The following is a 13,729-nucleotide window of genomic DNA, read 5'->3' on the forward strand; positions in this document are numbered from 1 at the left end:
CTAAATCCAGAATAATTAAAATTAATTTTTAAAAAAATGTAATTTTTATCTAATTTTAATAACAAACTGTTGAAACAGTTAAAATTAATAGGGGGGGGGGCGCTAAAAAAAAAGTTGCATGCGGGTGCTAAGGACCCCAGGACCCATAGATAAGTAAACATAACCAGGATAAAAAACCATATAGCCAGGACCGGCCCTGATTATCATTATCATTATACTCTTCTTTTATCTATGGTCATTATGGTCTTTGTTTGAGACAGCTGCTTATAGATTATTATAGATTTGTTTTATAGATTACTGTATTATACACATATACAGTCTGTATACTGTACATTAATTGTCAACAGCGGAACCTTGCTTCCAACTGTCGTATGAGGAAAACGATATTGTGTGCTAAAAGAGATATATAAAAAATATTTACGAGATATGATGACAGATGCGCCACTGCAGTCACCATATTTATGATGGTACACACCACACGACACACGTGGGTATCTGTGGTTTCACGGAGTACGCTAACTTGATAGGTTATCAAAGCGGCTTCAAAAACACAAAATTCGGAGAATATTTATACTTAATAATCAGCTTCGGCGTTGCTATTTGATAATATAGTCTGAAGGTTCAGCGATGTCGGATTTTGAAGACCAAGATGATTTTACTGACTCCGAAGACGAAGAAGTATGTTGTTATATTACATGTGTCTATATAAACATATAACCTCAAATGTTTGTTTTAGTTACAACAAGCCTTTGCAGAAGGAAAATTAAAACCTGGCTTAAACGTAGTTGAAGAAGAAACAAAAAAAGTGTTCGTTAACAATGTGGTAATGAAATATTTTATATACAATAATATCTTTATTTGAATACAAATCTTTCACTTTCATTCCATTTATTAAATCAGGGTGCGTTGAGGCATAAAGTCCAATCGTTTAAGCAAAAATTACCGTGGGTGGAATGCTTGGATTTGGTAAATGAACCTGCACCTTTAGCACCTGAACTTGCAATGCAAATAAAAGAACACGATGACAAAAGGTTTGTTCTTTTTAGGTTGCTAACTGCATGTATTTCCTTTTAATAAATTGTCAAATCTTAATTCTTCATCTAATGAACATCTTAAATAAAGATATTTTTTTATAGCGTCTAAATAACATTGATCTTGTTTTAAATTTTTAATTAGGTATTTATAAAACATAAAATCTTGATTGTTCATATATAATTTTAGGGAAAAACAGTTGAAAAATAATGCTAAACTAGCTAAAATTACACCGAAGGACGATCCTGTTGTAAATGATTTTCACCGTGAAATGTTATTTCATCAGCAAGCCCAAGCAGCAGTTATAGATGGTATCTCAAGACTAAAGAAACTTGGAGTTTATACCAAGAGGTTAGCATCTAAAGCCATATTATTTGTATTTATTATATCATAATATTTTTTTAATATTTTTTTTAGACCAGAAGACTATTTTGCTGAAATGGCAAAATCTGATGAGCATATGCAAAAAGTTCGTAAACATTTATTAGCAAAACAAGAAGGTCAAGCTAAATCAGAAAGAATGAAACAATTACGTGAGCAGAGGAAACTTGGAAAACAATTACAAGTATGTAAATTCGATATGTATAATTCAAATAGTAGTGATTTTTTTAAAATTTCTGAATAATTAATTTTTGAAAATTATTGGTTTACAAAAAGCTAGCAACATTGTACAATTATTTTTTATTTCAAACTATTTTAATTTTTTAAGGTTCAAGCAAAAGTTCAAAGAGCCATGGATAAGAAGGAAATGTTAGATCAAGTTAAAAAATACCGCAAAGGGCAAAAAAGTAATTTGGATTTCTTAGATGGCAATAAAAATAAACCCAACATAAAAAATGTGAACCAAAGGTCTATGGCTAAAAGGAAAGCGAAGGATGCTAAGTTTGGCTTTGGTGGCAGAAAGAAGGGATCAAAATTAAATACCAAAGAATCTGCTGCTGATGTTACTGCTTATAGGAGACCTCCAAAACTTACTGGTAAGGGTTCAAAACTGAAAGGTTCTAAAAAACCTGTGCTAAAACGATTAGGAAAATCAAGACGGCAGAAAAGCAAAACCCCCAGGGGTAAAAACTGATTTATTTTTTTAAATCAGTAAATTTCTGCTTTCATATTGCAGAATTATATTTATTAAATAAGCTTGTTATGTTTTTATCATAAATAAAAGTTTTATATTTAAGGATATGTTGCTGTAACTTATTTTTATTTGTAGAACATCTATATCAAGCATAATTTTAAAATTAATTAAAATATGCCATTAATTATAATTTTAAAGACTTTTATACAAATTTGAAATAGAGAAAATATTTGTGGTTATTAATTTTTATGGTAAACATAAATTTGTTCTCTATGCAATCTAATTTGATGAAGTTCAAATCATGGTTGAGTAAAGCAACTCCACTAATGAACAATTATTTTTTTCATAAATGTTAATGAAATGTTTATTACATTAACATTTATGCAAAAAGCTTAACGCACATAACATGATATTTGTTGAATTTTTTATGTACATATGTTGCTTAGTAGAACTTATTTTATAATTCTTATAGAAAAGAACAAAGAAACTCACTATACATTCGCTGGTCAAATAATAAAGTAAATAATCTCAATAAAGAAAAGTAATTGCGAAAATCATAAATTCATAGTTTTATAGCAAATCTTATTTATTAATATTTGCTACAGGTGTAGGTATAACATTTTGTTTTTATTAGCATCCTTTAGAGTAATTATGTATTAAATTTGATGTCATTTTTCTTATACACTTATTCAACAAATCATTTCTTAGTAGGTTTCTTCCCTTTTTTTAAACGTTTCTTGTCGCGAATGCTCCGCTTACTCATCCAAGGGGGGTAATTTCCAAACTGATCCCTCATTGTGCGTTTATTATAAACCCTCACAACTTTATTAGTATCCATTTCCTCTACTTCTGTTTCCTTATTGGGCGTCTCAGCATTTTGGGTTTTGTTAATTTCTTTCTTTTTGGATATCTGAGAATTTATAAGATAAAAAAATATAGCGTCAAGTGATCATGAAATTCAAATTGAAATAAAATTATAATAACCAAAACTTTAGAAGAAAAGAAAAATAGGAAAGATAATTTAACAGATTGGTTAAAAAGTTATTAAAAACGACTTATCAATCCTGTCATTTAAGAAATCTGTCGAATTATATTATTTCCATACCTTGTCTTTAATGTTTGTTATAGTTACAATATCTGCAACAGGTTCCATTTGAACATCTGATGGGTTGCTGTTTTCAACTATTCCTAAAGTTTTCTTCAAGCGCTCAAGTTCTTTGACTTGATATCTTTCACGTTTCACTGCTCGACATTTTCGTCGCCACTTACTTCTTAATGATTTAGCCATACTGCAGTAAAAGTCTAATTCGTATTTCAAAATTAACAAAGAAAAATCGTGTTATATAATCGAACCCAAAATCTTAGCTGTTAGTGGTAAACTTTGTCAAATGGTGTATTTACATTACGCCAAAAAGTGTAAATGGGACCGCGTGTATATAACCTTCATATTGAACTTCATTTATGACAGGGCATAGAAGGCACATGAGGATTTTCATAGATGATGATGGTAGACATTTGTCATTTTGCAAGCTTGCCAACAGTGTATGGAAGCGCGCGTATTGTAGTTAAAATTAAATCGGTTGCTATTCAAAATTGGTTATGAATGTTAAGTTCTGCCCATAAAGAAGAATAAGATAAATAATCGCGTGTCTATTAAATAAATGATTGTATTAATTAACTTTCCGAAGAAGAGGATTATGTTTTCATCAAAAATCCGATTCGCTAATATTGTTTTCTCGACGTTTCAAGCCATTCTAAATGAGACTAAATTTGGAAAAAGTATGTTCGCGTCTGTGTATGTGTGAACAGATTTTTTTGCCGTAAATTGACGTTTTCTCAAAAACGTCTGGATCTATTTCAACATTTTAAAAGCCATTCGATGTATCTCGATGACTAGCGTTTATCAATTTTGCGCAACGATTAGCCAAGCCGTTTCTTGTAAATCGCAGATTTTGTGCATTTTTGTTTCTTTAAATCGCAGAAAAGTGAAAAACCTTTTGTCCACGTTGTTTTAGCCTGCTATTCTGAAACAATTTTGAAAATAAAAAACCGTTTGAAAGATATTGGTTGGGAATCGTGCTGATTAGTTTTTGGTAAAGATCGGCCGGGCCGTTTTCTTGTAATGAACTCGACGATTTTTATGATTTTTTTTATGGTAGATACCATAGTCTTATATATCATACTAAATTATTACGGCCCTATGACAAGTCGTTTAATTTAAAAAATCGTCAAAGTTTACAAAAAATAGTATCGTTTTTTCGGCATTTGTCAAAATTAGATTTTTCATCGCCGTTTACTCAAAAACGCCTGAACCGATTTCAGAAATTTAAAACCCATTTGATGTTTCTCAATGAGGACTATCGTTTGTCAAGTTTGTGCGACGATCTTCCAAGCCGTTTCTTTGTAATTTAAAAAAAAAGTGTTAAACTTTTTGTCCACATTTAAGCTCATACTACCGAATAGATTTGAAAAAATCAAAAACTGTTCGAAAGATATTAGTTGGTAATGATAATGATTAGTTTTGGGTGAAAATATACCAGGCCGTTTTCTTGTAATTAACTGTTGAAAAAAAAATTAAGCCGCTTTTTATGGACCTTTTTTTGGCGATATATATCATGGTCTTATAGAACTTACTGAAATATTACGGTCTTACGACAAATAGTCTAATTTTAAAAATGCATCAAAGTTTGGGAAAATGAGTAATTATTTTGACGTTTGTTAATATTAAAATTAGACGATTTACTTGTTATAACGATAGAGTTCTTTATAAGCGTACTAAACCATTAAATTCCTACGAAAACTGTTAGAATTATAAAAATTATTGATTTGTGAAAATTTGCTTTTAGAAAATACTCCGTGTTCATTCGTTTTCAATTATATGTAATAAATCCACTGGAATACTTTTAATCACTCACAAATTAATTTATTTTTTTATTAATTAAGTCAATTATTTACACATATCGGGAAGTTCATGTAACTTGCTTCAAGACAAAATACCAATACCAACTATAGTTTGTTTTGTATTACGAGGCATAGTGAAGATGCTTATCTGATCATATAGGTTTTCTGTACCAATTTGTGAAAATAATATTAATGTTATTTACAGATGTCACAATACATACAATTAATATTAATCGTATGCATAGTTAGTTTGTCAATTTTTGAAATATTACGATTAATTACATATCCCTTTTTTATGCTTCTGACTTTTCTATATATTTATCAAACCTGTACGATAAGCATTTCTTTACCACCATTTAATAGGTGAAGCGAAGACAAATTTTAAAATATTAAGTCTCAAAAACCTCAGTAATAAATAAGGATTTATAGATCAAATTTGCAGGTAAATAATTTTTGCTTTTGATTTTTGATTTTTTAGCGATTATCCTACAAAAAGTTGATAGATACGTAACATTTATGGATTTTTTTAACCAGTTACCTAGCTCTTTTGCCATACATTTTTTACCGATTGTATTTTATATAATATTTGTTTATAACCATTCATTCATTCAGCAATTCTTTGTTAACAGTATCTTAATTTTTTTTTCTTTTTTTATATACTGTTAACAAAAAATTGCTGAACGATGACACACAATCCGTGTCGAAACGTATATTATAAATAAATATTTGTATTTATTTGTTTTTTTATTTTGATGACTGGCTGAAAATCATTATGTAATATATACATATATATATATATATATATATATATATATATATAATTATTCTTATCGGTTAAACCGCGCGCCCGAAAACGTGGCCGAAAAATGGTATTCATACGTACATATACACACTAGGGTGGTCCTTAACAAGGATATTTTCGAATTTCTTTGCTCCCAGTGGCGCAATTGCGTCCAAATCGAAAAAAAATGATTCTCTGAAAGTTTTAGCTCTTTTTATAAACATTTAGATAGAGCGCACAATAAAATTTACTTGCATATATTTGTTTCTAAGATTTGCTTAAGAAGTGTCAATCGGTAAATTTGTGCGCCATCTGTGATCATTGATCGTGAACTCAAATCTTATGATACATAAGAATATTTATAAACCACATAACATGCACATAACCTCTTATTAAATACTGTGAGCTGTTCTATAAATCTATTCATCATGGCATCAAGAATAATTTTGCAGCAAAATATTTATTTAATTGGTGATGTTGATACTCAAATTGTCAGTAATAAATTACCATCAAAGTTACAGAACAGCTCACATGTATTTAATAAAAGGTTATGTGCATGTTATGTGGTTTATAAATATTCTTATGTATCATAAGATTTGAGTTCACGATCAATGATCACAGATGGCGCACAAATTTACCGATTGACACTTCTTAAGCAAATCTTAGAAACAAATATATGCAAGTAAATTTTATTGTGCGCTCTATCTAAATGTTTATAAAAAGAGCTAAAACTTTCAGAGAATCATTTTTTTTCGATTTAGAAGCAATTGCGCCCCTGGGAGCAAAGAAATTCGAAAATGTCCTTGTTAAGGACCACCCTAATACACACATCCATTATTTCGTAAGATATGCCAAAATGTTCCAAAAACTTCAAAACGTGAAGATATGCAAAAATGTTCGGTTTCGATTTTTGGACGATTTCAATAACTTACCGTACGGAAAGTTAATAAATTCATTTTTATATTTAGATGAATAGTACTAATATTAACATTGTTGTTTATTAGTGAATAGTATTTTTCTGTCAATTTACTATGCATACAATTAAAAATACATCATTTATTCTTGTAAATAATATTTTATTCAGAAAAAGTCTTCATATTTAATACAATTTGTTATTTATAACGTTAGAACAATTTATAAAATTATATATATATATATATACGAGTATATAAATATATAAACATTATTATTATATAACCTCTCTTTACAGGAACAACTGTTTATGACTACTCGAACTTAATTATATACATTAATAAGCGTATTATTTAATCTTTTTTGATATATTAAAACATTGTTTTTGTATATTTTTAAAGTTTTCTAACAAATATTATTCGACATATTTTTTACAATTATTTGTAAAAGTATCTAGCCAAGTAATTTCTTCCGTAATATTGTCTGCTTTGCCTGCAAGAAACTAATGCATCGCCTTTGGTTCCTTCAGGACAAGTACAAACTCCTTTATGCTCACGAGACTCGCATATTGCTTCTACAAATGCAATGAAAAGTCAATTTGTATTGAATGTCACGTAAACTAATAAAGGAACTTATAGATAAATTATAGCGACACAATAATATTTTTATTTCATACGGTATAATATCATCATTAGTATAAAATTTTCCGAAATACTCGCATAAACTGCTAATATAATGAAAACAACTCACGTATTCCGCAAGGGTGTCCAATGCATGGATCGACACATTTATATTGAGAACACGCTAAATGGTTGGGGCATTCACTATCGCTAAAGCATTCGCCCTGAAACGAAATAAAAATTTAATTTAACATTTGACTGAGTACAAATTGTCTTTTATTATCTGACTTACTCTGGTACACTTATGAAGAGCATTGCCAAAATATCCTTTAGGGCAAGTACAAACCGGGCGCTCATTACCTATGTTGTCGAAACCTGGTTTACACTCAGCATTTAAACCACAAGGATTAGGATCGCATAAATCACCTGCAAAATAAATTTAAATATTTTATTATGACTTACATATTAGTAACAATTATTATTTTTTATATTATGTAGTGGATACTCTTGGAATTATTTTAAGACATGTGAAGCGTCGTTTTTTACAAGTTCAACGTATTTACGTTTTTCAAATACTCTGCATGCAATTAGAGGATTCCCGGTCATATGTTTTGGACAACTGCAAACTGGCGTAGTTTGTCTTAACTCGCAATTGGCGTATGCCCCACATGCATTTTCACAGGGATTATGGCAAACACCTCCCATAACACACACTGGTTTATTATAAGGGCATTCTGAATTTGTGTAACATTCCGGGCGACATTTATGATGTGGATCTCCTATGTAGTTCTGAAATAAGTAACCGTTGTGATTATAAGGATCTACGAAAAGTGAAGCGTTTTTGTTACTAATTTCGATTTCTGAACGTTTATTTTGAGACGAATTCCATTGTGTCAGTAATATCATACATTAATTCACAAATTTATGATGTCACAACGCCATAATTTAATCGTATTGAAAATACTTAATACCTATTTGGCAAAATCATAAAAGGAAATTGAAGGATGTGCTTTTTACTACCGTTGGACAATTACACACGGCTCTGTGATTCACAACATTACTGCATATGGCATTTTCTCCACATTTTGAGCAGGCACTTGTACACTTGAAATTTTCACAAATTTGCGAAGAACTGCATTCAGAATCAGATTCGCACTCATGATGACATCCAGTTAGAGGGCTACCCTATTTTACATTATAAAAATAAATTTTATAAAGAATCAAAATGAAAGAGACTATATAGGTTTTTATTGTTGTTATGAATTGTAATGAAAATAAAAACTACCTTTGTGAAACCTGGCAGACAGGAACATGTTGGCACGTTATTTCTAACAGTGCATTTTGTATTGACTCCACAAGGACTTGGATGACATAATTCTTCTGCAATGATAATTAAACTAGTATGCCGTTGTATAGACTAGTTACACAAACACACACACACACACATACACACATATATATATATATATATATATATATATATATATATTAGGGTGGTCTTTAATATGGACATTTTCGAATTTCCTTGCTCTCAAGGGCTCAATTGATTCCAAATTGATAAAAAACAATTCTCTGAAAGTTTTAGCTTCTACATTTAGATAGTGCGCTCCTACTTTTAGTTATTTTCACTTTTAATTCAATCAAACTTCATATGGAAATAGCATGGAAAATTTTAGGTATAACTTAGTTTAACAAATGAGTTAAAAGTGAAAATTTGTGTCATTTTTTATTGAAAATTCGACGCTCTGCGGAATTTTTGAAAAATTTTTCATGCTATTTCCATACAAAACTTTGAATTGCGCTCTATGTGAAAGACAATATTAAGAGCTAAAACTTTTAGAGAGTTGTTTTTTATCAATTTGGAACCATTTGAGCCCTTGGGAGTAAGGAAGTTCGAAAATGCCCATTATAGGTGCATATATATATATATATATATATATATATATATATATATATATGTATATGTAAGGACTGGGAAGAAGCAAAATGCAGATGATTGATGAGAAGAAAAAAATACAGGGAACAGAAAGCCGAAGTACAGGAGCAGGAAGCATGGAATCAGAAGTTTGAAATTGAAAATGCATGAAAACGTATAAAATCGTTAATAATGATAATAATAAACAATGGAGGAATGAGAATAATTGATTTGTGGTGTTCTCACACCATGGACCTGCAGACAACCATTTACTGCATATATATATATATATATATATATATATATATATATATATACAGGGCCGGATTTAGAAATTTGGCGCCCTGGGGCAATGACAAAAATGCCGCCCCATCCCTGAATTTTTCCTTAAAATATTTTTTATATATCATTTTTCTTAAATTAAAATAACTATTTGACTGCAGAAAATTTATTACTCATTACATACTATAAATAGTGGTGCTTGACGTGTGCCTTAAGGCAAATTGCTGATACTTGAAAATTAAAAAAAAAATTAAAGTGATCGCTCTGCTTTAGCTGAGTAGAGACAAAATAAAGAAGCGCGCAAGCGCCGCCTCGCAGAATAACGTGTAAATAATGTTACAGAACCCATAGAAATATAAACAAAATTCATACGTCTAATGATCATTTTTTACCGCTAAATGTTTCTCTTTCAGTTTTTTTTATTGGATCACCAAAACCGCTAGACCTGCTTCCTACAAACTTAAGCAGTTCTTCATTCATGTAAATTATTTCTGAATGATATTGGAGGTTTCGTTTCTCAAAAACTGAATTAACGAATATTGATTACTTTTAACCGCCAAGTGTTTCTTTTTTAATTTTTTTTATTGGATCACTGAAACCGCTACACCTGCCTTCCACAAAATTAATCAGTTCTCCATTTTGTCTATACGTGTAAAATTTAATGAATTTTAAAAACTAAATTATTATTTTGGCTCCGTATTTTCGAAACAGTTGGACCTGCCTTGGTCAATAACTAATCAGCATGTCTCACTATCAATAGGAATCGAATCATTCAAATAAAATTTAATTTTACTAAATTTAATAAATAAGAGTTAATAATTTTCAAAAAAATTCGAAATAGGTTTTATAAATTCAATTTTTATCATTTTTCAAAAAATTTTAAAGTTTTTTATAAAATGTAATTTTCAGTACGGAAAGTTTCAGTAACAGGCATAATGCCATGCGTCACTATTTTAATTTTTTTCGGCGCTCTAAGCTTGGAAGTGCACAAATTCGTCTTAAGAGAGCTCGAGATCTGAAGAACATATTTTTCTTAAACTTTCAACTCAATTACGAATCTTTATATTAGCCAAATTGCCAAATTACCAAATTTTACATTACATTTGTATAATGTTTTGTTAATTATATTTCTTGAATAAAAAGTGTTATTGAAAAAATGAGTTAATTATATGGTATAGAATTTTTTCTCATTATTCAAATTTTGCCGCCCCCAAAAATTTGCCGCCCTGGGCAGTAGCCCCGACTGCCCCTACTGTAAATCCAGCACTGTATATATATATATATATATATATATATATATATGCAGTAAGCGACTTGTAACGAATAACACATAATGCTTAATTAGCATTAGGTTTCCATATTTTAAATTTTAAATTATAGCACACTGATGATGAGACAAACCTAGTCTCGAAACGTTTGTGAAAATTATTATTTAATAAATTAGTGCAAAAAAGTGTTTTTTGTTCATATTTCCAAATTAATATCTATTATCCACTCAGAATACATTTGTTATATTTGAATTAAAGAAAAAAATATATATAGCACGATTCGTTAGAAAAAGAATATTTGCTTTTACTTGATTTTATATTAAGGTTATTTCATGGAACTTTTATTATCAAAGTTTCAATCGAGTTTTGTTGAATTTTGTTGCACTATGAAGCAACAAAAAGTAGCCATGCAAAATAGTATTTTAAGTTATTTGTGGCTTAAGTGCTAACTCAAGCCATTTATTGCTAACAATTTTTTGCGTAGAGTTTATTACGATGTAGTAATAAGATCTAGCAATATTTTAAACACTTTACGTGTAAGTATAGTTAGCATATAGGTTGTATAATGAAGGTACCTGATAAGATTTACCATGCGCAATACATTAGTTGTTCTCGCATCCTATATTTATCAACGTGTGCAAGTTTCTAAATTATTCATTCAATTAAACAAATAATAAAATCACACAATTGAATAAAAACATTGATCGTAATAATTGAACTAAAGCAGTGATAACTGCATAATTATATATTCACCTCATTAGTTAGTTGCGGAAGCTACCAATAAGCGCTTCATAAGAAATGGTCACATTGCACTTTTAACATTTGGGATAACGCATTATTATTTAAATCATCTTTTTTATTTATCTAGCGATGATTTTTTAAAAGAAATGTACTGCTGTTTCTTGTTTTAGATATAAGCGTTACTTTCTTTACATGTTCATATTGTTATTATAAATTTAGGAATGCCAAAGTATTTTGAATTTTAAAAACTTACTAAACGGGATCTGGGTGTTTAATTTTTCTACAAAATGAGGTTAATAAAAAAATTCAATTGTTTCATGGGTTTTATTTTTGGAACTATAATTTCTATCATTTCTATCTCTCAAACCAATTTAGATATTATTAGATTATATTGATCACAAAAAGCATACGATTCATGATATGAGTTGAAGCTTATAATTGCTCGGAATAATAAAACGAAACAAATATTTTATAGGTGACTTGCCAATATATGAGTAGCAAATAGCTGGGTTATTATATCGCTATTTTTTTTTAGTAAAAATTAGCAATTAATGTTAATTTATATTATATTAGCGGTGTTAATAATTCCTATTGTTATACATAAATGTAGCTTACTTATACTGAGAATGTTATATCTTCTATAAGAAATACCTCCGCCACTACTAAAACAATTTTTATTCAACCACATGCTCCTGTAACCTAAATAATTTTAATGAAAAGCGATAATTCATTAGCAATAATTCAAGCAAACTATTAAACAATAGTTAATTGTGATTTTATTATTAATTATTTACCAGGATTAAATACTCTACAATGTGTAAATGGATCTCCCGTGTAACCGGTAGGACAACTGCAAACCGGATTATGGCCCACCGTCTAAAATGTAAAAAAAAAATTGTTTTATTCAGTTAATTTGCGTTTATTTCAGTAAGAATGAGGCAAATTTGTAGATTTTACTTTTGGCCCAATAATTATAATCATCTCGAAATTAAATAATTTTCTTTTTGTTTTATAATTTGCATCTATCTTGAAAACTTTTCATTGTAAAGTTATCACAACGGGGCAAAAATAGAGAGTTCTTACAATTAGCGAGTAGAATTAGCGAAACAAACCGGCTTAATAAGATACATGTAAAGGCTTAGATAAGATACATGTAAAAGATGTCGAAGAAAAAGTTTAAAAAAAAACAGCGCTAGTGTTTCTAATAATAGTCTAAAGCAATTAACTGAGCAAAGAGAAAAAACAAAACAAAAATATTAATAGCAGTTGAAGAAGAGCAAATAGAAGTATGAATGGAGTTTGTGAATAGATTTTTGAACACTGTAACTGAAATTAGGAAAACATTTTTTTTCAAATATTGGAAGGAGTTTAAATACTAGTTAGGGTATTAATTGTAAACTAGATGCCCTTTTGATAAAAAATGCGAAAACTTGGAAACGCAAAATAGACTGAACAATCTGACTGAATTTGAATATTTGTTTCTATAAGTATATTCGTATATATCACTTTTGTATAAAATAAATACAGTTATTAAATTTGAAACATACCAATTTTTAATTCAACGTCTCCGAACCCCAATATATACATGATAAGTTAGCCCATTAGCGTTGTTTACCCTCTTTGATGAGATTCAACCCCCGCGTTAAGCGGGTGTTACCAGTGGTGTTGTGCTAATTTTTTTTTACTGGTACGCTAAAATTAAAAAAAACGGTTGTTCCTATTTGTTCCGGTTCGGTTGAAAAAAAAATCATTACAAAAACCCATATAAGAATATATATGTATGTTTATTATATAATAGAAACGTTTAATAAATTGGTAATAAAAATTTGTTAAATTATATTATATAATTACACGTACTTTGCAATTGGCATTTGTACCACAGGCATTGACACAAGGGTTAACACAACTATTGTCGATACAAGCTTGGTCTTGTCTGCATTCTTCACTTCCTGTAAATATCGTGCTTTAATTTAAATAATTTTAATAATATATATATATATATATATATATATATATATATATATATATGGCATTTTAAATACTTGCACATAACATTGAATTGCTTATAAAGAGCTTAAGAGTACTGTAACTTACAGGACTCACAGACTGTAAGTTATTAATGTATGGCACTGAACAAAGTGCATATTAGAGACAGCATCACTTAATATATATTTATTTTTACCTATGCATTCGTATCGAAAA

General features: G+C 29.3%; 3 protein-coding genes across 4 annotated transcripts in view; 1 reads left to right on the forward strand and 2 right to left on the reverse strand.

Annotated features, from left to right (window-relative positions):
* Nucleotides 1–460: 460 nt before the first annotated feature.
* LOC113377264 (probable rRNA-processing protein EBP2 homolog) lies at nucleotides 461–2,212 on the forward strand. The gene is made up of 6 exons (XM_026617518.1): nucleotides 461–678; nucleotides 737–823; nucleotides 901–1,031; nucleotides 1,222–1,383; nucleotides 1,450–1,597; nucleotides 1,742–2,212. Exons 1-6 carry the CDS (start codon nucleotides 628–630, stop codon nucleotides 2,105–2,107), a joined length of 945 nt encoding a protein of 314 aa, XP_026473303.1. The 5' UTR covers nucleotides 461–627; the 3' UTR covers nucleotides 2,108–2,212.
* Nucleotides 2,213–2,717: 505 nt separating this feature from the next.
* Nucleotides 2,718–3,582, reverse strand: LOC113377782 (protein LLP homolog). Of its 2 annotated transcripts, XM_026618202.1 has the most exons (3): nucleotides 3,461–3,582; nucleotides 3,213–3,396; nucleotides 2,718–3,017 (listed from the first exon to the last, which is right to left on the reverse strand). In XM_026618202.1, exons 2-3 carry the CDS (start codon nucleotides 3,393–3,395, stop codon nucleotides 2,805–2,807), a joined length of 396 nt encoding a protein of 131 aa, XP_026473987.1. In that variant the 5' UTR covers nucleotide 3,396; nucleotides 3,461–3,582; the 3' UTR covers nucleotides 2,718–2,804. The 2 variants fall into 2 exon arrangements, with proteins under 2 accessions (XP_026473987.1, XP_026473986.1); XM_026618201.1 differs by having other exon boundaries at nucleotides 3,213–3,576.
* A 3,556-nt stretch (nucleotides 3,583–7,138) lies between these two features.
* Nucleotides 7,139–13,729, reverse strand: part of LOC113375047 (neurogenic locus notch homolog protein 1-like) — a 7,890-nt gene continuing 1,299 nt past the window's right edge. The window contains exons 2-9 of the mRNA XM_026615000.1: nucleotides 13,385–13,476; nucleotides 12,322–12,403; nucleotides 8,607–8,701; nucleotides 8,342–8,506; nucleotides 7,885–8,110; nucleotides 7,614–7,747; nucleotides 7,452–7,545; nucleotides 7,139–7,275 (exon numbers count right to left, since the gene is read on the reverse strand). Of these exons, the coding sequence (XP_026470785.1) occupies nucleotides 7,139–7,275; nucleotides 7,452–7,545; nucleotides 7,614–7,747; nucleotides 7,885–8,110; nucleotides 8,342–8,506; nucleotides 8,607–8,701; nucleotides 12,322–12,403; nucleotides 13,385–13,476 (1,025 nt within the window). The remainder of the gene's footprint in view (nucleotides 7,276–7,451; nucleotides 7,546–7,613; nucleotides 7,748–7,884; nucleotides 8,111–8,341; nucleotides 8,507–8,606; nucleotides 8,702–12,321; nucleotides 12,404–13,384; nucleotides 13,477–13,729) is intronic.

This window comes from Ctenocephalides felis, unplaced genomic scaffold (genome assembly GCF_003426905.1).
Source record: "Ctenocephalides felis isolate EL2017-DRISC unplaced genomic scaffold, ASM342690v1 CF-g0.4_SCAFFOLD_01886, whole genome shotgun sequence".
Classification (NCBI taxonomy): domain Eukaryota; kingdom Metazoa; phylum Arthropoda; class Insecta; order Siphonaptera; family Pulicidae; genus Ctenocephalides; species Ctenocephalides felis.

Excerpts from the sequence above, each read along its gene's own strand:
- LOC113377264 (XM_026617518.1), top strand. The coding sequence starts at position 628 with ATGTCGGATTTTGAAGACCAAGATGATTTTACTGACTCCGAAGACGAA. Across the intron at positions 679-736 it reads CTGACTCCGAAGACGAAGAA|TTACAACAAGCCTTTGCAGA; the intron begins GTATGTTGTTAT and ends TGTTTGTTTTAG. Across the intron at positions 1,032-1,221 it reads AAAGAACACGATGACAAAAG|GGAAAAACAGTTGAAAAATA; the intron begins GTTTGTTCTTTT and ends ATATAATTTTAG.
- LOC113377782 (XM_026618202.1), bottom strand. The coding sequence starts at position 3,395 with ATGGCTAAATCATTAAGAAGTAAGTGGCGACGAAAATGTCGAGCAGTG. Across the intron at positions 3,018-3,212 it reads TAACAAACATTAAAGACAAG|ATATCCAAAAAGAAAGAAAT; the intron begins GTATGGAAATAA and ends ATAAATTCTCAG.